Source organism: Dermochelys coriacea, chromosome 4 (genome assembly GCF_009764565.3).
Source record: "Dermochelys coriacea isolate rDerCor1 chromosome 4, rDerCor1.pri.v4, whole genome shotgun sequence".
Taxonomy (NCBI): domain Eukaryota; kingdom Metazoa; phylum Chordata; order Testudines; family Dermochelyidae; genus Dermochelys; species Dermochelys coriacea.
Genome location: NC_050071.1, coordinates 10,781,928 through 10,804,130, shown reverse-complemented (window position 1 = coordinate 10,804,130; position 22,203 = coordinate 10,781,928). Strand labels below are relative to the sequence as shown.

The 22,203-nt window shown below is 52.1% G+C and overlaps 1 protein-coding gene across 5 annotated transcripts in view; it reads left to right on the top strand.

Moving 5' to 3' along the window:
* Nucleotides 1-1,190: 1,190 nt before the first annotated feature.
* Nucleotides 1,191-22,203, top strand: part of RBPMS (RNA binding protein, mRNA processing factor) — a 141,262-nt gene continuing 120,249 nt past the window's right edge. Inside the window, exon 1 of one of the 5 annotated variants that reach the window (XM_043513055.1) lies at nucleotides 1,191-1,508. In XM_043513055.1, coding sequence (XP_043368990.1) covers nucleotides 1,446-1,508 — 63 coding nt within the window. In that variant the 5' untranslated portion in view covers nucleotides 1,191-1,445. Of the gene's footprint in view, nucleotides 1,509-8,550; nucleotides 9,129-22,203 lie in introns of those variants that run through there. The other 4 variants (XM_043513057.1, XM_043513056.1, XM_043513052.1 and 1 more) reach the window with 4 other exon arrangements.

Here is a 22,203-nt window from a genome sequence, read left to right as displayed (position 1 = left end):
CTGGACTCAGGCTGCACTCAGTGGGGTGAGAGGAGGGCAGGAGGGCCTGCAGTAGGCAGTGTGCAAGGTCCGGGGGGTGGGAGAAGTGTGTGACTACAGCTAGATCTTGCAACGGGACCTGCCCGAGTGGAGCCAGCTGCCAGGGGAGTGCCCTGCTTCAGTGGGGCTCGGTGTGGCTCTATCTGAGCCTAAGCTGGCACCATGAAATGCAAAAAGCTGCCAGTCTGAAAGCACCCTTGGTGAGTGAGGCTGATTCCAGAGTATGCTCTCTTACTCCTCTTCTGCTCTCAGTGTATTTGGAGAAACCCAGAGCAAACACAAAGTTGGCTCAATGTAATGTTCCTCCTTAATGTAATCCACAAATCCCCACAAGTTCTCTGGCTACCCGCTACTGAAGGGAGCCCTCCTGGGCTGTTGCCTTTTCCAGCGCTGATTTCAGAGATTCCCGGGGCGGTAAGGCCAAAAGGAACGACTCTGATCATATAGTCTGACCTGCATTTTGCAGGCCCCAGAATCTCACTCAGGGATTCCCGCATCCTGCCCAGCAACTGGTGGTTGACTAGACTGTGTCTGTTAGAAGGAGACCCCTTAAAAAATAAAGGGGTGGTGGCAGCCCCAGGAGTTTGCATTGCCAGGGCCTCAGGGGGGTGATGCCAGTTTGGCTGTTGATACCAAAAGCTGAGCAGGATTAGGGTCTGAATTAGTGGCAAAAACAACAAAAACTTCCAGCCCCAGTGCTCTGTGCCCCCCCGCCCAGTCCCATGTGAGGGGGAGCGGGAGAAGCAGGTGCTAACAAAAAGGAGGTACAAAGTGTCCCAGCAGAAGTACAGCTGGTTGGCGTGGCTGGTCTGTGACCCCCCGCAAGCCCACAGCCATGGGAACCCCTCCCTGCCAGAACCCAGTCAGGTAAAGGACAAGCTCAGCCTTCATGGTAAAAGCCAAGTTTCTAGCCCTTGGCTTTCTGGGAAGCCTGAAAACGGTGAACCCACAGCTAGGGCTGCGCCCTGATCATTGATGGCTCCTGAACATCACAGGGTGCTCGGGGGAGGGAGCTAGTGCTGGGACCATGGGTTGGGGACAGGGAGTTTAGGGTTTTTCCCCCTCTGTGCCCCGCACCCAGCCCAGCTCCCCGTCCCTCTCTGACCCTCATGCCGCCCAACTTCCCCAGCCAGCCCTGCCCTGCCCTGCCCTGCCCGCCCCGATCCCCCCACCCCCGGGGTGCCCGGGAGGGAGCTGCCCGGAGCGCGTAGGGCGCACGGACCGGGCACCCCTGGGCCAGTGGCGGCAGCACGGGCTCCCCCGCCCCCGTCCCTCCCCCCTTGCCGCAGTTCCCTGCCGGGCCGGGCTGCCGGGGGCTCAGTGCAGCGCCGCCAGCCCCTGATGCTGCTGCCAGCGGCAGGGACCAGCCTCTCCGCAGCCGGCTCCGTGCGCCCCGGGACGGCACCATGAACAGCCTCCCTGCCGACAAGGAGAGCAGCCCGGCCGAGCCCAGCCTGCCCGAGGAGGAGGTACCGGCCGGGGTCCCAGCGCGGGGCCGGGGACCCGGAGGGAAGCGGGGCAAAGGGGGAAGTGGGACCCGGGGGGAGCAGGACAGGGCGGTAGGGGGGCGGAGGGGAAGCGGGGTAGGAGGAGCCGAAGGGGAGCGGGCAGGAGGGTAAGGAGGGGTCGGGGCAGAGGGGGTCGGGGACCCCGAAGAGGAGCGCGGTAGAGGGGAGCGGAGCCCGGAGGGGACCGGGGCGGCCCGGACGGAGCGGAGTGGAGCTTGGAGAGGAGCGGGGCAGGGGGGAGCGGCGCCGGGGTGAGCGGGGCGGCCCGGAGGGGAGCGGGGTAGAGAGGTCGGGAGGAGCCGGGCACGGGAGAGGAGCGGCCCGGAGGGGAGCGGGGTAGAGATGCCGGGAGGAGCCGGGCACGGGAGAGGAGCGGCCCGGAGGGGAGCGGGGTAGAGATGCCGGGAGGAGCCGGGCACGGGAGAGGAGCGGCCCGGAGGGGAGCGGGGTAGAGATGCCGGGAGGAGCCGGGCACGGGAGAGGAGCGGCCCGGAGGGGAGCGGGGCAGGGGCAAGGGGGTTCCCGAAGGGAGCGGCCAGGTCTGAGGACCCTAGTGCCCGATCTCGCTCTCCCCCTGACCGGTCTGTCCCGGGCCCCAGGGCCGCCCAGCCCGGGCACTGCAGCGGGGGTCGCTCAGGTGTTCGCTCCGCGCCGGCCGGGCACCGCCCCTCGCCCCTGCGGGGACAGAGCCCGGGCCCCAGAGTCTCCTCCGGAGGCCGGACCGTGCTTTCACCGCACTCGCCGCCGCCCGGCCCGGGGCAGCTGCCGGGACTCGCAGGGCCATGGAGCCCCCTGTTCCCGTCGCCCCGCGGAGCGCTGCGCTGGGCTCCAGCCAGAGCCCCCGGCCCCCGCGGAAGGCACCGCGAGGGGTTCGCCCCCCTGCTCTGCCCCCGGGCCCTGCTGGGGGCTGCGTGCCCGGCCGAGCCCCCCTGCTCTGCCCCCGGGCCCTGCTGGGGGCTGCGTGCCCGGCCGAGCCCCCCTGCTCTGCCCCCGGGCCCTGCTGGGGCTGCGTGCCCGGCTGGCGCTCCCCTGTCCCCGCATGGCTGGGCGATCCCAGGCAGCACCCGGTTGGCAGCGGGGGCGGGAGGAGAGTTAATATGCTCATGCCGTAAAGTGCCCTATGGCGGGGTGAGCCAGGGCAGTCACCGGGCCGTTGAGCGTTGCCGGGGCGGTGGGTTGCACGGGTCTGCAGGCAAGTCTGGAGCGCGGCGGCACCAGGCCGGGGGGCTCGGCTTGCACGCCCGAGAGGGGAGGCGTCTCCCAAAGAACACCTGGCACCTAGTGCTTGGACACTTTCCACGCCTTTTAGTAAGACTCCGCTTCGCTTGGTTTAGTCTGTATTGGAAGGGCCAGCCAGGTCAGACCCATGGGCCCTACCTCATTTTTAAGCCCAGCAAACCATCCCATCTGCTGGTACTGCTCCGTTGTAATGCTTTCCTCCTGCTCTTTAAAAACTGTCCTTTTTGGCAAACGGACTGGAAAAAAGACATCTGTCCCCCTGGGGATCCTACTCTTCTCCTGGTGTGAAAGACGCTTCTCCAGGGCAGGCTCTTGTGGCATCTACCTACCTTTGTCCAGTTAAGAAAAAAATGTACTTGTGGCACCTTAGAGACTAACAAATTTATTAGAGCATAAGCTTTCGTGAGCTACAGCTCACTTCATCGGATGCATCGATGAAGTGAGCTGTAGCTCACGAAAGCTTATGCTCTAATAAATTTGTTAGTCTCTAAGGTGCCACAAGTACTCCTTTTCTTTCTCCTTACAGTGTGTATGATAAAACCCATTGTTTCATGTTCTCTGTGTGTGTATATAAATCTCCGCTCTGTATTTTCCACCAAATGCATCCGATGAAGTGAGCTGTAGCTCACGAAAGCTTATGCTCTAATAAATTTGTTAGTCTCTAAGGTGCCACAAGTACTCCTTTTCTTTTTGCGAATACAGACTAACACGGCTGCTACTCTGAAACCTGTGATTAAGAAAAAAATGTTCATCTTTGCGGCTTGCCTACCGCAGACCCACAGAGGGAGTTGCGAGCAGGTAATCGGTAGCTCCCAGTCAACAGAACACACTTCTGTGACTTCTTACCTTGGGGATGGTGTAGTGCAGTGACCCAGAGAGATCTGTGTCAGATGGGATACCTGTTGGCCAGTCAAATCTCTCCTGTCTCTTTTCTCACCACCATTTGGTACATATTCAGTCTATGTACAGTTCATATACAGACACAGTGAAAGAAGTGGAATGGTGTGTTTATAGGAGTTTCAGATAATGAATGGTTTCAGAGTAGCAGCCGTGTTAGTCTGTATTCGCAAAAAAGAAAAGGAGGACTTGTGGCACCTTAGAGCCTAACAAATGTATTTGAGCATAAGCTTTCGTGAGCTACAGCTCACTTCATCGGCTGCATGCAGTGGAAAATGCTCAGGAAAGCTTATGCTCAAATAAATTTGTTAGGCTCTAAGGTGCCACAAGTCCTCCTTTTCTTTTTTTCAGATAATGAAGTAACTCTCCTGTCCCGCAAACTGCTAGGTTTTCCTGAACAAGTGCCCATCAATGTATTCTGCAGGGCCACCCACAGGGCGAGTGGTATTTTATAGCACATAGGAGTTAGGGTGACCAGATGTCCTGATTTTATGGGGACATTCCTGATCTTGGGGGCTTTGTCTTGTAGGGGTGCCTATTACCCCGCCTCTGTCCCAATTTTTCACACTTGCTATCTGGTCACCTAATAGGAGTATAGATATTTGGAGTGATTTAAATCTCAGCTCTGGGCTGCCTGCACTGAGTGGTACTTCCCCCAGCTCTGCAGGGGGGGATCATAGAGAAGGTTTGCCTGTCTGGAGGGCTGCGGCTTTCTGCAAGGTATTGAAGTAGGTACTTTGTTATCATGCTTGGGAGGGGGGCTCCTGTCCCTGGGTTGGGCTCACCCACTTAAAGGAAAATACCTAGGTTTATTTTGGGACTGGCTCACTGAGTTAATGGCATAGATGTCTGTAAGCATGCATGTGCAACCCCCCCTTACCTCCCCCCCCCACTGCCTCCACATGCTATTTGTGTCTGGTTCAGATATAATCTTTGCTAAATACTTAAATATTAAACTCAATCGTATAATGTGGAGATTCACAAACTGCTCCTAGACTGATGGAAGGTGAAGTTCAGACCGTTTGCATGTCACTAAAAAGAATATTTTCTAGATGTTTAATAAGCTTTTGGGTTTTACCTGTGAGTGGAAGTCAGGATAATCTAGGTCAGGGGTTCTCAAACTTCATTGCACCGCGCCCCTCTTCTGACAACAAATATTACTACACAGGTCCAAAGCCTGAGCCCACTCAAGCCTGGCTGCCCCAGAAGCTGGGGGGCGGGGCGGGGGAGACAAAGCTCAAGCCCAAGGGCTCAGTCCCAGGTGTGGAGGCCTGTAACTTGAATCCTGCCACCCAGGGCTAAAGCCTGAGGGCTTTGGCTTTGGGCTTGGGCTTTGGCCCCAGGCCCCAGCAAGTCTAATGCCAGCCCTGGCGACCCCATTAAAATGGGGTCGCGACCCACAGTTTGAGAACCGCTGATCTAGCTATTCTGAGTGTGATAACAGCCAAATATGAGCTCCTCCAAACCTGTTAGCAGAGGAATATCTTATTGGACAGATTCGTAGATTCCAAGGCCACTGTGATCATCTAGTCTGACCTTCTGCATAGCAAAGGCCAGAGAACTGCCCCAAAATAATTCCTAGAGCAGATCTTTTAGAAAAACATCCCATCTTGATTTGAAAATTGTCCATGATGGAGAATCCACCATGGTAAATTGTTCCAAAGGTTAAAACTCTTACCCTTAAAAATGTATGCTTAGTTTTCAGTCTGAATTTGATAAGGTTCAACTTCCAGCCATTGGCTCATGTTGTACCTTTCTTTGCTAGACAGAAGAGCCCATTATCAAATATATATCAGATACTATCCCAGATTGGCATCAAGGTATCAGGTCAATCTAACATGATAACGGCAGCATTCTTAAATGATTTGTGTTTTTCAGTGGGTACCTGACTATCATAATTTATATTCAAATTCAGTGTATGCATCAAACTTGCCAAACCTTGGGAGGGTAATTTCAGACCTAAACCTTTTCTGTTTTCAGTTGGAACTCACCACAGAATACAAACGTCCGTTAAATGGGCAAATGCATTATTTCTGACATGGATTGTAAAACTGGCTTGAAAATGTACCAGGTACTAAAACTACTTGCCCGCCCTTTGCATGGATAATAATGATAACAAATAAATATTTATTTTTGTCCATAAAACCAGTGCTCTTCCCAGCTGAGCAGGCAAGTGGAACTTTGTAAGGCTGTGACAAAGTACTTTTCTCTTGATTGCATCACTCCATTGTGTATCTTCTCGGCATAGACGGTCACTCTGGCAGGTTGTCACTATACCTGGCTTTCATTGTATTTAAGTGGGATATAGATTGTTTTTTACTCACTGAGAGCTTAACCCTGCTTCCAGTAAAGTCAACAAACAAAACATTGAGTAGGAGGCAGAGCAGACCCAAGACTTGGCTGGATAGAAAATGAAATAGAGTCATGTCCGGCAGAAGACTGAGGGGGAAGTCGTTGTGTTTGGAATGGTGCCGGTGTGCTATGGAGCGTGCAGACCACGTTGTAGAAAGAGCCCGTGACCGGGAGCGTTTGGAGCACCATACCAAGAGTGGAATGCTCCAGATAAATCTCTATAACTCTGATACTAACGTGACTTGGGGCAGGGGGAGTTAATAGCGCTGGATTCTTTTCTGATATGGAGGCTCGAGATTTTGCCGCTGACAGTGAGAACAGCTAGCTGGGCCTTGCCGTGGTTAGTACCGTAGGCTTCCTTCCTTTGGTCACAAAGCACTTCAGTCAGTGAAATTCAGTCATAGTTCCAGTATCACCAACTCCAAGCCTCCAACCTCAGGGTTCAACCCCCCCCGGACTCATTGGATTGTCAGACATAATAAATGTTAGGGTATTTTCCTTTGCTCTCTGGTCTGTGAGCCTTCAGATTGCAGCCAGGTCACATTTTCAAGCTGCTCTCTCTAACCAGGAGGGCTAGAAGCTTCCTTTTACAATGAAAGGGAATCACCTGACTCCAGGAGCTGGGGCTTTAAAGAGAACACTAAATGTCATGAGACACAATAAAATGGTGAAAGTCAGCAGCAGTGTCCCTCACAGAGAAGATTTCAGTGAACATCCCCCCAGATCTTTCTCCATCTGCAGGATAGGTGTGACTGGAGCAGCGTTGGTGAGATGGTCACTCACTCCATCTGTGGGGGCTGGCACATCAGATCTTGGCATAATGAAGGGGGAGATGTGGCAAATTTCCATAAAATCAAAGCTTCGTTTTACAGCATGGGTCACCCATGTTTTCTCCCTCCCCCCATCACCCTGCTTTGTGACACTCTCTCTATTCTGTGACTCTTCCTTCCCCTCCCCCCCAGTCTGTGACATCCCCTCGAATGTTAGCATGATCTTCTGCAGGGGCACAGCCTCCCTCCCATGGCATCAATTCCCGGCACTCCCAATGGACTGCCATGGAGATGATAAGCCATGTGACTTGATTACCCAGCATCCTCCTAAAAGCCAGGCTCTGCCATGGGAGATGTGGCTGTGAGAGGCACTGGCGGGTAAGCGCCCGGGCTGGCTGGAAGGGGCATGCGGGGTCGGCCGCATCAGTTTAGCCATCAGTCAAGCAATCACAAGTCGGAAACATGCTTCTGCCCATGGCCTTTGCCTGTCTCTTGACTTGTCTACACAGTGTGTCTTAACAAGCCCAGGATTGCTAATGTCATTCCACCCTCCTAGTGTGGATGTGGTTATACCGGCATAAAGGTACTTACACCAGTACAGCTAGCCCCATTTGGGAAGAGGAACAGGCTATAGTGGTATAGACACCTTTATATCCATCTAACTGCACCCACACTAGGGGTGGTCCCAGTACAATGACTTGTACAAACTCACCTCCTCCCCAGCACAGCTATCCTGGGATGAACACTGTGTCAAACAGCTTCATGTCCGCATGGGAGAGCCAGCTGGGGCTGGCTGCACCCTTGCCTTGCCACTGTTTGTTTTTAAACACACAATTTTTGGCAGAATCTGCCTGCTGATATACATGTGTGGCGTTTGTAGGGTCAATGTGGGGAGACAGAGGTGGGTCTCTCTGACACGACAGGGAGCCTCCTTCCGGCCAGGGCCCATTTTGGGACAATCAGGAGAAGGGCGGTTGTTCTGCTGGGTGTGTGGAGGATGGTGGTGAGCAGGCTGGGTTTCTCTAGTGTACTCTAGGCTCCAGGCTTGGAAATTGGTTGTCTTTATACCTTTGAGGGCCAGGGAGTGGCCTTTGCACCGTATTTCAGCTATGCTGGTATCACCCTGTAACATACACATCTCCCCTTTTGGGAGCCATCTGCATCTGTGTGCTGGCTTCCAGCACAGGCCTTGACCTGCCCGGCATGGGGCTGGTTTGGCCAAACCCTTCCCTCAGCTGTTTTCATACCATGCAAACCAGGCAGATAATGAGTGGGTGCCACCACAGCTAGATGAAGAAGTGCTTTTGGGTTTGTAGAAGCAAACCCCTTCACCTTGCTATACCCCCAAGGGCAGGGACCTGAGCACCACACAGACAGGAACCCAGACCCTTTTCTTTGGCTTTGTATCCCCACGGAGCTAGCCTGCTCATACCCCATGGGCCTGAGCCCCCTCCTGCTGAGCCCCACGGAGCCTCGCGCTTGTTCCCCAGGTTAGGAGGACTGGACTGCTGGGTACGGCAAATTGCCCCCAGCTGTTAGTAAAAGGGCTGTGTTCCTCATGGCTACCATCTGTGGGGTTCCATCCAGGCAGCGTGTCCCAGACAACACCTAAATCCCCATCTCCAGAGCCAGTGCCGTGGGACCTGGCGCACCGTCAGCCCTGTCCCTGCAATCAGATCTGCATAGCCCTCAGCCCTTCCCCCAGTGCTCAACTGCTTGGCCTCTGGTGTGAGTGAGGGCCTGGGTCGGCCCACGTGATCAGCTGCAGGACTGGCACGTGCAATCCTGTACGATCCTCCAGCAGCCTTCCTGGGACGGCGAGGTCATTAGGGGCTCAGCAAGCCTCTCCCGGCACGTGCTGTAACACGGTAGATGCATGGGGAGCGCTGCGAGAGGCCTTGCCTGACAAGTCTTTGCTAATAGCAAGGGACTGTGTTCGCTGATGGGAGGTGCTAGCTCTGTTTCCTACACCTCAATAGCACTTAGTGACACTGGCTCTTCGGGAGGGCCGTGTGTCTGAGGCTGAGACCGCCAGGCGGTTGGTAGGGAATGTGGCACTCAGAAGATCTTTTGGCTTTTGTAAATGAGACTGTCGAACTGTAGCCTGAGAATGGCATGTAACTTGGCAGATGCCTTATTTGGTAGTGGAGTGGAGTGGAAACCCCAGCAACTGCCTCCTTGCAGCCAGATGCTCAGACCCAAATCCCTGATCCGTCGTGGGCAGGAGCTGGGAGGACTCCTGCTGGAATCTCTGCATTCTACGTTCAGGGTGCGGAGCAGGTGGACGAGAGCTCCACTGGACCCAGGGACCACAAGGACAGAGGTTCTTGCGCTCCATCCCCTGCTGCCCCACTAACTGGCTGTTTAGAGGTTTTGCACTACCTGCGGGCGCAGTGCTGGGCTCGGCACCTGGCTGTTGATTCACAAGGCTGTGGCTGAGGAGCGAGAGGGGCCGGGGTGCAGGGCTTTCCCAGGGAGCAGCCCTGGAGTTGGTTCTGCGGAGTTCACGTCAGTAAAGAGCGGGACCGGCAGCTCTGAGCGGGAATTCACAGCGGGAGGCAGCCCTGCTGAGTGAGAAGGGGCCATTTCTATGCCATCCCTTGATCAGCTCACTCCATCCCCCCCCACCCTGATGCTTGCTCTTGCTCGCTTGCTCTTGCTCATTTGCTCATTTTCACCGGGCTCGCTCAGGGCATGGGGGGTGGGTGGGAGGGAATGCAGGCTCCAGGGTGGGGCCAGAGATGAGGGGTTTGGGGTGCAGAAGGGGGCTCTGGGCTGGGGGGGTGGAGCCAAGGGGTTCAGAGTATGGGAGGGGGCTTTGGGCAGAGGCAGGGGATTGGGGTGTGGGAGAAGGTACGGGCTGGGGTGCGGGTTCTGGAATGGGCCAGAAATGAGAGGTTTGGAGTGTGGGAGGGGGCTCTGGGCTGTGGCAGGGGGTTGGAGTGTTGGATTGGGGGGTGAGGGCTCCAGCTGCATGTGTGGGCTCTGGGGTGGGTCTGGGGATGAGGGATTTGGGGTTCAGGAGAGTGCTCCGGGCTGGAATCAAGAAGTTCGGAGGGCGGGAGGAGGATCAGGGCTGGGGTAGGGGGTTCGGATCCGGGGGGGGGGTTGGGCTCTGGCTGGGGGTGCAGGTTCTGGGGTGAGGCCAGGGATGAGGAGCTTGGGGTACAGGAGGGGGCTCTGGGTTTGGGGAGGCTCAGGGCTCGGGCAGCGGGTGGGGTGCTCTCGGGCAGCTCCTGGTCAGCGGCACAGTGGGGCTAAGGCAGGCTCCCAGTTCTCGGCCAATGGGAGTGCGGAGCCGGTGCTCACGGCGGGGGCAGCGCATGGAGCCCTGTGTCTGCGCCCCCGCCTAGGAGCTGGACTTGCTGGCTGCTTCCAGGGTACAGCACATTGACAGGACAGGTAGGAACTAGCCTGCCTTAGTCCTGCAGCACCACCGACCAGGGCCACCAGGGTTCCTTTTTGACCGGGCCTTCTGGTCGAAAACCGGACACCTGCCAACTCTAAGGTGGCTGAGCTCTAGGTGGCCATAGCTCACTTTCCCCAAGTCTGGCTGAGGGGTTTGTCAGGCCTGGCTGCTCTCCCTACAGCCACAGGCCTGCAGGGTTCCAGACAGGAATGGGGGACCCCCACACTCACCCCAGGATTAGAGAGCGTGTGTTGGCCCTTGAATGCACGTGGAGGTGTCCTGCAGGAGGCCAGCGATTGCTGCTCAGGAATCCTAAGTCGGGAGGCAGCTGAAAATATTGCACGATTTTAATAATGTACGTCCACGGAGCCCATCCCTGTGCCATCTGAACCCCTCCCCAGCTTTCATGTACTTACCCTTGCACCCTGGAAGGTAGGACAGGGCTGTTCCTGCCATTGTGCACATGGGAACTGAGGCTGAGTGACTTGGCCAAGGGCATGCAGGGAGTCTGTGGCAGAGCTGGGACTGAACGCAGGTCTTTGAATCTCCAGCTAGTGCCCCATCCCCTGAGCCGTCCTTCCCCTCTTAGAAACTGTCTGGCTTTTAGGCTGTTTCCCAGATACCCAGCTTCCTTTACTGCGTAAGTGCCCTAGAGAATACTCAGAGACATAAAATAACCCGGTGGTAATGCTGCCTCAGTTGTCTGCCCTTGTCCTTGCCCTGGGCTCCCCCTTCACCTCTATAGTGATCTCCTGCCTGAGCGCTTGGCCTCTTGCTTTCTTGTGCTCATTTACGCGTTCCTGCTCTGGCCTAGCTCCCCACCCTTCATCCTTGTCCCTCACTTTACCCGCCACTTCTCTCCCCTCTGCCTCTCCCCTGCTGCGGTTTGCCAGGGTCTCTGGGATTTCATGACAAGTCTTCTGTTTGCGTTATTGTGCAGTGCTGATAGGGTTCATGCTGAGCTCTTGTAGGCAGGGCTGGATGAAGGCCCAGACAGTATAGACTCACACCTAGGGTTCAGCCCCCCTGGAGTCACAGGATTGCATGAGAACCTCAGCTTGCATTATAAAAGAAAAGTGTGTCTAGCTCTCAGCTGTGAAGAAAAGCTTTAAAATGTGCCTGACTCTGCAGAGAGCCTGAGCCCATCACTCTGGGGAGGGGTGGGGAGCTGCTCCATGCGTCTTGCTGGGGTGTTAATTCCAAGCCCCTCTGCTCTGGGCGACCTGCCAGCCAAGCAGGGGGCTGTGTGCTGTAGGAGGAGCAACAGCGCAGTGGGCCCAAATGCCCCTCCCAAGCAGAGACACCCTGTTGGGGGAAGTACTGGGGGCACACCAGCTGTCACCCCTGCCTCTCTGAAGGGTAGGGAAAGCCCCTACTGTCCCTCCTGGCAGGGAGGAGGGGCCCTGTGCTGCAAGGCCTGCCTCTCTGGGAGGAGGGGGGGCCCCCGTCTCGCTCTCCCCAGCTGGGTCTGTATCATGGTGTGCCCTGAGTGGATGACACCAGCTGAGCACTCAGCCCAGCCGAGGATAAAATGTCTCTTGCCCTCTGCTTGCCTTTTGCAGGACTTGGATGGCTGCTGTTCATTGTGGTCATGTCCCTTCCCCCTGGCAGTGCCACTAGAACAGTCAGCCCCTCCCGTCACGGCAGTCAGCAAATGTCTCCCTCAAATGGCTCAATGACCGCCAGGGAGCCGGCAGGCAGGTGCCCTTGGGGAGCAGGGCTGCATCCTGCATCAGCTCACGCAGCTGTGCTTGGTGGGAACAGGGGGAGCAATGTGGCAAAGCCCCAAGCCCTGCTGCCTACAGAAGCACTGCTCCTGCTCTCCTGCACTGCCTCATGCCGGGGCAGAAACGTTCCTCCCCCCCTTTTTGCTGCCCCCCCAGGGCCATGTGGCTTTCAACTTGGTTCTAAACACAGGTGAGCATCAGGCCCTGCGTGACAGGGATGAGTCTTGAGGCCAGCAACAAGGCATGCGCAACCCCAAGCTGCAAATCCCAGTTGGGCCCCAGCGAAGACAGTCTTGTTTATGTCAGTGAATCTGAGGGTTTGCAACATGCTTAAACAGACCCTGGTAATCTAAACCAAAAGGAGAGCAAGTCCGTTAATGGAGAGAGTATTTATGTAAGGACTAATCCCGGGGGATGGAATGTCCCAGGCCGGTGGAGAGCGCTGGGCGTACCTTCGTCCCGCGCTGGGGATGTTGTGAAATTCCACTTTCCTAAAGGACAGGCGTGTTTTACAAGTCAATTTCAGGAACACAGTTCAGTGCCAACAGGAGAGAAGCCTGCCAGCACATTTTGGATCCAGCAGCTTTTGAGGTCTTAAATGATGGTTTTCTGTCTCTTCTGTCACAGCTCCTCTCCCACTTTCTTTCCCATCTCCGCCGCCGCACACATTCACCCCTTTAAAATCCTTTCCTTGAGGAATATTGTTCTTCTGCTAGCACTGTGGCTTGTAACGGCAACCAGCACTAAACAGCCTGGTGCTTAGAGACACTTCAGACTTATCCAGTGCTCACTGAGACCAGATGTCAGTTTCAGTTGCGTTGCCGGCGACTAGCAAAGACAGAGAATCCCACAGGCAGGTGAACTGTGGGGGCAGGATGTAGGTCCCAGATCTCACTATCAGGAACTGCTTCTTGATTTTCACTTACATTTTCCTTTTCTTATATTTATCCCAGCCTCTTGTGAGCTATAGAAATCCACTGAGTGCAATGTGCCTCCCTCCCTATCGGACATGCAGGCCAGATTTTCCCTACCTTATGCCGCATTGATTGCCAAGGGACTACTCACACAGTAGAGTGCTACTCATTGTGAGGAAGGATGGCCAGTCAGGGCTAATAAATTAACCTGAGACTTTGGATCATCAGTCACTCAGAAATGGCCTTTCCATAGGGAGCTAGATGATGCAGGTGGGAGGAGACATAGAATCATAGAATATCAGGCTTGGAAGGGACCTCAGGAGGTCATCTAGTCCAACCCCCTGCTCAAAGCAGGACCAATCCCCAATTTTTTCCCCAGATCCCTAAATGGTCCCCTCAAGGATTGAACTCACAATCCTGGGTTTAGCAGGCCAATGCTCAAACCACTGAGCTATCCCACCCCATACACACATTGTATGTGTGATTATGCAGCCCTTAGAATTGCAGAAACTTTTAATGACGCGACCTCTATTGTCACCCTTTGACTATATTCCAAAAATCATTTCTCCAAGGAAGCTTCGGCTTAGTTCACCGTCAGCAGGAGCTGTAGAGTAACTGGAAGCAAAGTAATCCCGTTGCAAAATTGGTTTGGTGTTGACAAATACGAACGTCAGGCCGTATGACTATAGGGCAGTTCTGGTAAAATATTCCACTGCCGTCATTTTATTCTGTAACCAGGATTCCAATCTTCTGACTTTTAAGTGATTATTCCTGGGCAGTGGGCAGTCAACCTGTTAAACCACTAGTAGAAAATTAAAGTTAGCTCTGCTGAAGTGTGGTGATTGGAAGGTTTGGTTTAAGTATTAGTTTAGTTAGGAGTAGCTAATTAAGTGCCTTGCAAGTGACTCATACTCACTGTCTTGCCACTCACCTTTCACCCTTTGAAGTTAAAGTTTGCTTGGGAGCGTGTTATACCCAGCCAGGCAGCCTTGGCTGTCTTTTATCTGTAAATCCCTTGTGTCTGGAGTCCTCTTGAGGTGGCAGGGTCGCATAATGTGACCTGAGCTGGGCTAGACAAACAAGTTTATTGCATCCCAATGTCTCTGGAGCTGTTTGCAGGTGACAGATTGTTCCCAGTGTTGGGAAATGCAGGGGAGATGGGAGGAGAGGCTTTCCAAGTGATGGGGTCAATCAGGTGTCAACTGCTATGGAAACCACTGATCACAAGGGCCTTCTGGCTGCATTTGCCATGGTCTGTTGTCATCACCATCTAGCTACATAGCATGTGCTGTGGGAACCCTGATGAGGGTGTGCATAGGGGGGGCCTGATTTCCCCACTGCCTGTGTCTCTTGTGTCCCACAGATGCCTGTGCACAGGGCTGGCAAAAGCTTCTGTTCTGATGTGGTAGCATTTTTCACTGCCTTTGCACTCACATACGGGTATAAGTGACCAAACAAGGTGCGGAGCAGGAGAGAACCAGCCTCAGCATGTGAAAGAAATAGGGAGGAATCTCATGTCTGAGGTCTATGTGTGCAAACTGGTCTCTGAGGTCACCTGGGAGCAGCCAGCCTTCCCCACCGGGCTGAGATCAATACAGAGAAATGAGGCAAAGCTGGGGACAGAGATAGAAACAAAGACACGAACACTTTGAATGTCAGTAATGTCAGGTCCTGTAGTGTCAAACACATGGAAACATACAGTGCAGAGTAATGGCGAGAGCTAGCGACACGCAGAAATTCTGTTCCATGGGAAATTCCAACATTCGGAAATTGGCATTTATTCCAAAAGGGAATGAAAATAAAACATTGTGAAATTTCCCATGGAATGAAAATTCTGGGGGGGAGGGGGGCGGAATTGTTTTTGGTCAATGGAAACATGAAAAAATCAAAATGTTTTGAGTGTTTTTCTTATTTTATATTGCATTATAATTCATTACAATAAAACAAACTTCAAAACAGCAAGGCATTTCCAAACAGAACATTGAAGATTCCCCCATTTTGCAGCCAGGGAATCTGTCGTGGGATCCATCCCTCGGTACAGACTGAACTCTCTAGTTGAGCTTTCACTGTTACATCGCTATCCCCCACGACTGTTACTCTGACCCAAGTGGAACCTTGGGCATGTTGTTTAATGACGACTCGCCTGTACTGAAGTTGCTCCAGTTTACCTGAAATTCATTAAAAACTTGAATTTTATTTGTGCCAAACCCTGTGTGGTCAGTTATATGGGTTTGAACTTGTGTCAGTAAATGTCCAGCCCCCGGGTCTGATCCAGTCTGCCGGTGCCTCTGATCCCATCCTTCACTCCCGGCTGTCTCTCTTTCAGTTACTCCAGAGTCCACGTCAGGGCCAGAGAAGGGCTGCCCAGGAAATCACTGAAAACAGCAATGAAGATGGTATAAAGCTCCTAGAGGAGTATAATGTGACGGATAAACAGGAGAGTAAATCCTGCCCCTTGACCTCATTGAGAGCTGGTTGAAGGGGTTAATGGACTGGTGGCTGCAATGGGTGACTTTCAGAAGGTGTTTAGCTGAGGTGTCCCTTTCAAGTGGCCCCCAACGTGCAGTTCTGTAAAATGGCACCTTGGAATTTCAGCCTATAGACTCTCAGTGACACTAGATCAAACACGCTCAGGTTACAAGGCAAAAGGTGCGTGTTCTACCTCCCAGCGAGGCAGTATCTGTGCTCGGAGAGCCAGGCTGGGCTCTTTCTGGCTCTCATATCACCCCCAGCAGTCATGATACTTTGGGCGCATTGCGCCCGCTCTCGGTTATTTCCCTGCACATGCAATCAGGGCAGGGTCTAGCCCAGCAGTGACATAGTCAGCAATCCTGGGGCGGTGTGAGAACAGAATCTACTCCCTCTCTCTGAGCTGTGTTGACTCTGCAGGGGTTGCAGGAGTAAAACGGCAATAAAACCGTGGTGCTGGTGATCAAGGTCAGCAGCCCTGTGTCCGAGCACACAGAGAGCACATCTGAGTGAGACGGTGGCATTTTTCATAGGTTCACAGATACGACGGGTAGAAGAGACTATCGAATGGACAGGAGGGTGGAGACGGCTGGCAGGGGTGATCCATTCCGTTATGGCCGTTGAAGTTAAGTGAGGCATAGGTGCTGGCACTAGGGTTGCATGGGGTGCTGCCGCACCCCCTGGCTTGAAGGGGTTTCCATTATATACAGAGTTTACAGTTTGGTTCAATGACTCTCAGCACCCCCATTATACAAATTGTTCCCGCCCCCCTGCAGCGAGGCATCTGGGAGGAGACGTCAAAGAGACAGCTGAGGCCAGGGAATAGGTAGAGGGAGATGGGCCAGGTCTGGAAAGGCATCAGTGTCCAGAGGGTATTGGAAGGGCAAGAACACCCAGAGAAATGGTGTGAAGGGGGAGGCCAGAGACTTGTGGGACTTTCCCAGAGCAGTCAGAGCTAGGAGAAGAACTGGTGGGGCGGGTATTGTGGGGAGGGCCAGGAGGACCTAGCTGAATTCAGGAACTGGGTGATGCATCGTAGATGAAATTCTGTGCAGAAAAATACAAGGTCCGTCCCGCATATGGGAAGGAAACATTTTACACTGACAATTGCTGAATGAGCAGCAAGAGATCTCGGCCTCTTGGAGAAGGGACCATGCACACAAGAGGCTTTCTGAAGAGCTAATAAGGTACGAGGCTGTGCTAAGAAGGAAGTAGAGAATATGAATGCAAATATTTTGTTGCTGCTGTTTAACACCCAGAACATCCCAGGTGCAATGTAGTCTGCAGTCGGGTCCAGGATGACTTTGTCTCAGCCAGAGATGCAGTAGGGTACTGGGGTAGCCAGGGTAGGAGTGAAGTGTAGAGAGAAGCCTGGAGGATCTGGGTCCGGGCCCCAGTCCTGCGCTGCAATCTACTGGCATGGGGGTGGCACTAGCTGATTGCATGGCACAACTGGGGCCTAAGGGGTTAGCGCCAGCTGCCTCGGTGCAAGCACAGCATGGGAGTGACCCAGCCAGGCTTAGGCAGCGTTTGAAAGCAATATTCTATTGGAGTGACCATAGTTTGCAAACTCAGTTTAAAACATTTTGCCCTCCACCATTCCGGCTGGTCAAGCTCGGGTTACAATGCATTAGCCTGACCTGGTTTAAAGCATGGCTGGAGCCTCCTTGTGGGTTGGACGAGGACAGGGCAGCGCAGGAGTTGAGTTTGCAGTTCTCTTCTAGGCCCCATATCAACCCACTGTCCCAAGTTTGCCGCCAGGCTCCATAAAATTTGACCTAAGGCCAGAGAAGAGGCTCTGGCTGATTTTGAATTGAATCAGTAAAGTCAATTGAGTTTTAGGAAGTTTAAGAATTTTCCATATTTCAAAATCTCAAGTTGCCTTTTTGTGTCCCTAGAAGTGGGGCTGAAAAAAAAGTGTCACCTCTTAGCCACTGCACCAACTCCTGCTACTAGTTTGTAGCTAGAGGTTGCTGCAGAGGCAGCTGTGTGTGTGTGTGTGCACGCCTCACAGCGAGGCCTGGGATTCACAAATGGAAACAACACCGTTGGCCATACTTTGCTGGGGTGAATAATCCAAAGTCTTTGCTCACCTCCTCTCTCTGCCAGTTACAGTTCCTGGTCTTTCAGTTCTAGCCAGACACACTCAGAGATTGTTTCATTTTCAGTCATCTAAGGAGTGAAGAATTTTTATTCAAGTTGGCAACTAGGCCTCCAGGATTAACTGCACCTTGATGCAAATCCCACGGCGTGTAGTCTACATGCAAATGCTCACTGACCATGTAACCACAACACACACGGCTGCGTGATGCTTTCCCAGGGGCTCCAAGTAGTACATTTTACATATGGCAGGTATAATAGCGGCACGCTCATTTTGCTTATGCCTGTGGAGCAAGGCCTGCAGCTGCCATGGTATGTTTAGTCGGCTACATGGCATCACCATAACCAAGCATACAAACTCAGAGGCATCATCAGGCAGTTGGGTTTCTGTACTTTTCCTCCACCTTGTGATAAGCTTAAGACACCAATTCCCTCTGCTTATACATTTGCAATGGGAGCTGATATTTATGGTCATCACTCCAACCCTGCTAAAGCACTTATCTTGCCAAGGAGTCCATGCAGGTGACTCTAGCTCCACCACAAGTTACAGGCTGTGTGATATAGAAAAGCCAGGGAGCAGTGGGAGAGTGCTAGAGGGGAAGTATATAAGCTCAAGGCTAATTACGGCGTGGTTTCCTGTAGACTAGAGAAGGTGGCTGCAGGTTAATTGGAGCACCTGCAGTCAATTAAGGCCCTGTGAGGAACCTAATAAACCCCCCTGCATCAGGCAGACAGATGAGGATGACTGGAGTTTGGAGGTGTGTTGAGAGATTTGGAAGACCTGAGAATTGAAGTCAGGGAGACCCTTCCCCCCAGCATCTAAGGACCAAGGGTAAGAAACCCATAGGGATTGAGAGGAGCTGGGACTCAGAGCGAGGAGCAAACCCAGACCCCTTCCCCGCTTCCCTCCTCTACCACCTTCCTGGGCTAGTAGCGGGGCCCTTAGCACCCAAGAGCAGGGGCAAAGGGTGGCATCTTGGCTCCCCACCAAGAAAAGCACAGGACCCACCAGACTAAAATTGGCCATCTTGCCACAGCTGGGTGCAGGAATCACTGGGGAAGGTTGTTATGCAGGAGGTCAGCCTAGATGGGCATAAAGATCTCTTCTTGGAATCGATGAATCTGTGAAAACCCAGAGTGTTGCCTGGTTTTTGATTCTTGCAGTTTTTGCTCTTCCACTGTTACAGTAACAGCGCAGCATCTGCTGTTGGTTTGAAATGCTGCGACAGGATGATCCACCCCTCTGTTCTTCTTGCATTAGGCCCCTTAGCAATCCCTTCTTCAGGTTCCTGAAAAGAACTATGAATTGTAGAATTTCCCCCTAGTTAATGCCATTGCAAGCCTGTGCTCTGTCAGCTGTGGTTTCTGTGGTCCTGCTTTATTTCTGGGGCTCAGCCGCTGTCTGGGGAGGGAGCCATGATTGGTCACTCTCTTTCTGGCCTGTGAGAGGTTCCCAGGGTAAATTAACACCGCTCTGAGGACAGGGGCTGTCAGACTTGAGTCATTTATTTTATCAGGCTTTTAAAAAAGATTTATCTCTGGAGCTTTTTTCACTCCTTTCCTATGGACTGTGAGACCCCTGGATGCTCTCTGCAGATAAGGCAAAACCATCCTAATTTCCATGTAAAATCTTTGTCTTTTTCAATGTTTAACAAAACCATCTGCACAGTGTGTCAAGAATTATTGTGGAGAAACTACATTTGTGTATCGTCTCTATCATTTTTATAGGTGCCAACTCCCCACTCCTATTGGTACCTTAACATAGCAGGTTTACGGAGTATTTTTTATGTAGGACCTACACTAATTGCTGATTGAATCCATGCAGGAGAGTGCTGTGTAATTTAACAATGCAATAAAGAACAAATTTCCTGTGGTCTGTATGTAAATCTTCCATACAATTTGTGGGCTAGATGATCTGAGTATTTCCCTTTTAGATCAGAAAGGGTGTTCTCCTTACTTCTCCACCACCGTCATGTATTGCTATGCTGCCTTACATTGCTGATACACATCTGGTCATCTACTGGCTTGGCCAGGTGTCTTTTTATTGCTGAAATCAAAACAAGTCTAATTTTCACATTTCACTAACCTCACCAGTTAGGTCTGATTTCAGTTGAAGACACTTCAAACCAAATGCACAGACCCCATCTGCCACGCCAGGTCCCAAGTGCCATTGCTTACTCCCCGCAGTACGAAGCGGGGATAGGTCACTGCCACTCCAATCTGGTCGCATTTCACAGCCACGCCATACAGCTTAAGCCTCTACTCCAGGGGAAGGAAGCGGAGAAGCAGACCCATAAAGTTGCAACTGTTTCTGAGAAAATGTTTGCACTCTGTCGAGATGTTACTAATCGTGACATTTCTTTAAGACTTTGTGGAAAGGTAGTTCATTTTAGTAGCAGTAACAGGTGATTCGCTGCACATGGTCACGTACCTTACAGTTACCGCCTGCTGGATTTAGGGAACATGGGCAAATTCCACAAGAGTTTCTCCGGCTTGCCCCAGAGTTTGAAGGTCCCAGACGCATGCAATGGGAACTGAGCGAGAGTGAAATATAGTGCACTGACAACTGTTGTCTCACTTCCAGCGCTGCTCCTCTGGGGCTCTTGGGGTGACCGGATATCAAGTGTGAAAAATCGGGACGGGGGTGAGGGATAATAGGAGCCCATATTTTAAAAAAAAAAAGCTCCAAATATCGGGACAGTCCCTATAAAATCAGGACATCTGGTCACCCTAGGGGCTCTTCCTCTTGTAGCTTCTTGATGGAGAGGATTAGATGTGGGTGGTCATGTCTGCAGGTTCTGTTAAACTTTCCTAATCTTCTGCACCATGGAAGCCTGAGCAAAGCCAGACAAGCCCAAAATCTAACCTTCATGTCTGTATGTGCAGGCTATGTGGGAGTCTGCAGAAGGGAAATGTGGTGCTTTGATTAAATTAGGCCATAGAAATACCTGTCCCCTCCTGCCCCAAATGCTGTTGATCTGATGGGCTCAGAAGAGAGGTTCTTTTTGGTATAGACACCAGATAAGAGATCCTTTAAAGATCACTCCTAACCGGCACTCCCCCATCTCCCCTCCTTGACTAACACTGCAGTATAATTTTGTAGTTTAAAACTTGGCTGACCTGAATTTGAACTCTCAAAGAAAACAAGGCATTATTAAAGAGATGCCATGGTTTTCTGAGGCCTAATTTTAAAGGACTTCTCAGAACTTTTTCTTTCAAACAAGTTGTAAGTCAAAATTATAAAATCTATGTTGAGCTGCAGAGGATCTGAATTTCAGGATTTCTTTGAGTCTCTGGGATTCTTTCTTAGGATGATAGAGTCTTAATATTTGATCGTTTTTGGGTGAAAACCCATTCTGTTTTCTCCAGTGCCACAACTGCAGGAGAGAACCAAGCATCAGTTGGATTTTCTGGGGGAATTTTGGTTATTTTTGTGTGCCACTCCCTCGGATTTGGGCCTGATTCTCCTACAGGTACTCCATGAATAAGAGTGAGGTTCTACTCGCATGAGTAGGCCTGGTAGAGTCTGATCCTAGAGTGCTACCTGTCCATTGTGCTTTTAACTAGCAGAAGCACTGAGCTGAAGCGTGGACTGGAGTGAAGAAAGAGTGACCAGAATGTCATTTTGGGGTGTCAGGTCCCAGCTGTATTTTTTTCATACTGTTTTCAGCATTGCCCATTTGTATGTCTCATAATATGTGGTGATTTTCCTGAAGTCCTGGCTCCCGGAGTCCTGGGATTATGTGAAAATCTCAGCTTCCACTTAAAAAAAAAAAAAAAAAAAAAGCTTCTAGCCCTTGTGGATGCAGAGAAAAGCTTGAAAATCTGACCTGAGCCTGGCTTAAACATCCAAGCACCAGAGAGAAGAAAAAGAATCCAAATGCATTATTTTTATAAAAACATGTTGTGATATTTTAGCCAATCCCTTAAGTTTTTGAGGGCAGGCTCGTGATTTTTGAATGTCTGGAGTTGGCAATCCTCGCTTTACAGCAAGGGGTTCATTGGTAAATGTGACTTTAAAAGAAAACTCTGGTGTGATAGAAGATATTTTAGCCACTTTACATCATTGCAAAGAAGACAAAATCACGAAAACAAAGCACCCAGGATGAGTGAATAAGTGCTGGTTTGTATTATTATTTTCTTTTTTTAAAAAAAGAGAGAAATAGGCCAGCTGCTTCCTGTTTGATAGATCACTATCTCCTGGGTAGATGAGGAATGAAAGAATTCAGGGCCAATTAGAAAGTGGGTTGGGGCGGGGGGAGTCAAAGTTCTTGTACAAGATATGCTGCTTTTTAAATATTTTGGGGGGGGAATTTTTTTTTTTACAAATTTACCTTTTAACAACTGTCCAACTCCGATTTCTAATAGCGGCCAAAAGGAGCAGAATGTTCTCCACTCCCATCCACTTCCTGACACCGTGGCTCCTAGGATGGGCCGTGACTGGGGCACCAGTAATTCTAACAAGGGCAGCTCCCAGGCAGTCTGGCCTTGCCCAGGTCACTGGAATGCTACATGGCATTTCAAATGCCTACTGGCTTGTTTTATTCCATTCAGCTGGGGGAGTCCAAATGTTGCCCAGGTGCTGTGCCCCTTCACCCAGCATGGGGAGCGGACCTGGAGAAAGAGGGCTGCGGTTCATGAGGCTGGGGCACTAGGGTCCAGGCATGCAAAGTCCAGTCTGCTGGCTCACTTGCTGTGCGGCCCTTGCATGTATCCCTGGCCTCTCAGCACACGAGATAAAGCTCTTTCTCCTCCAGCCCCTGACAACACATAGTGGGC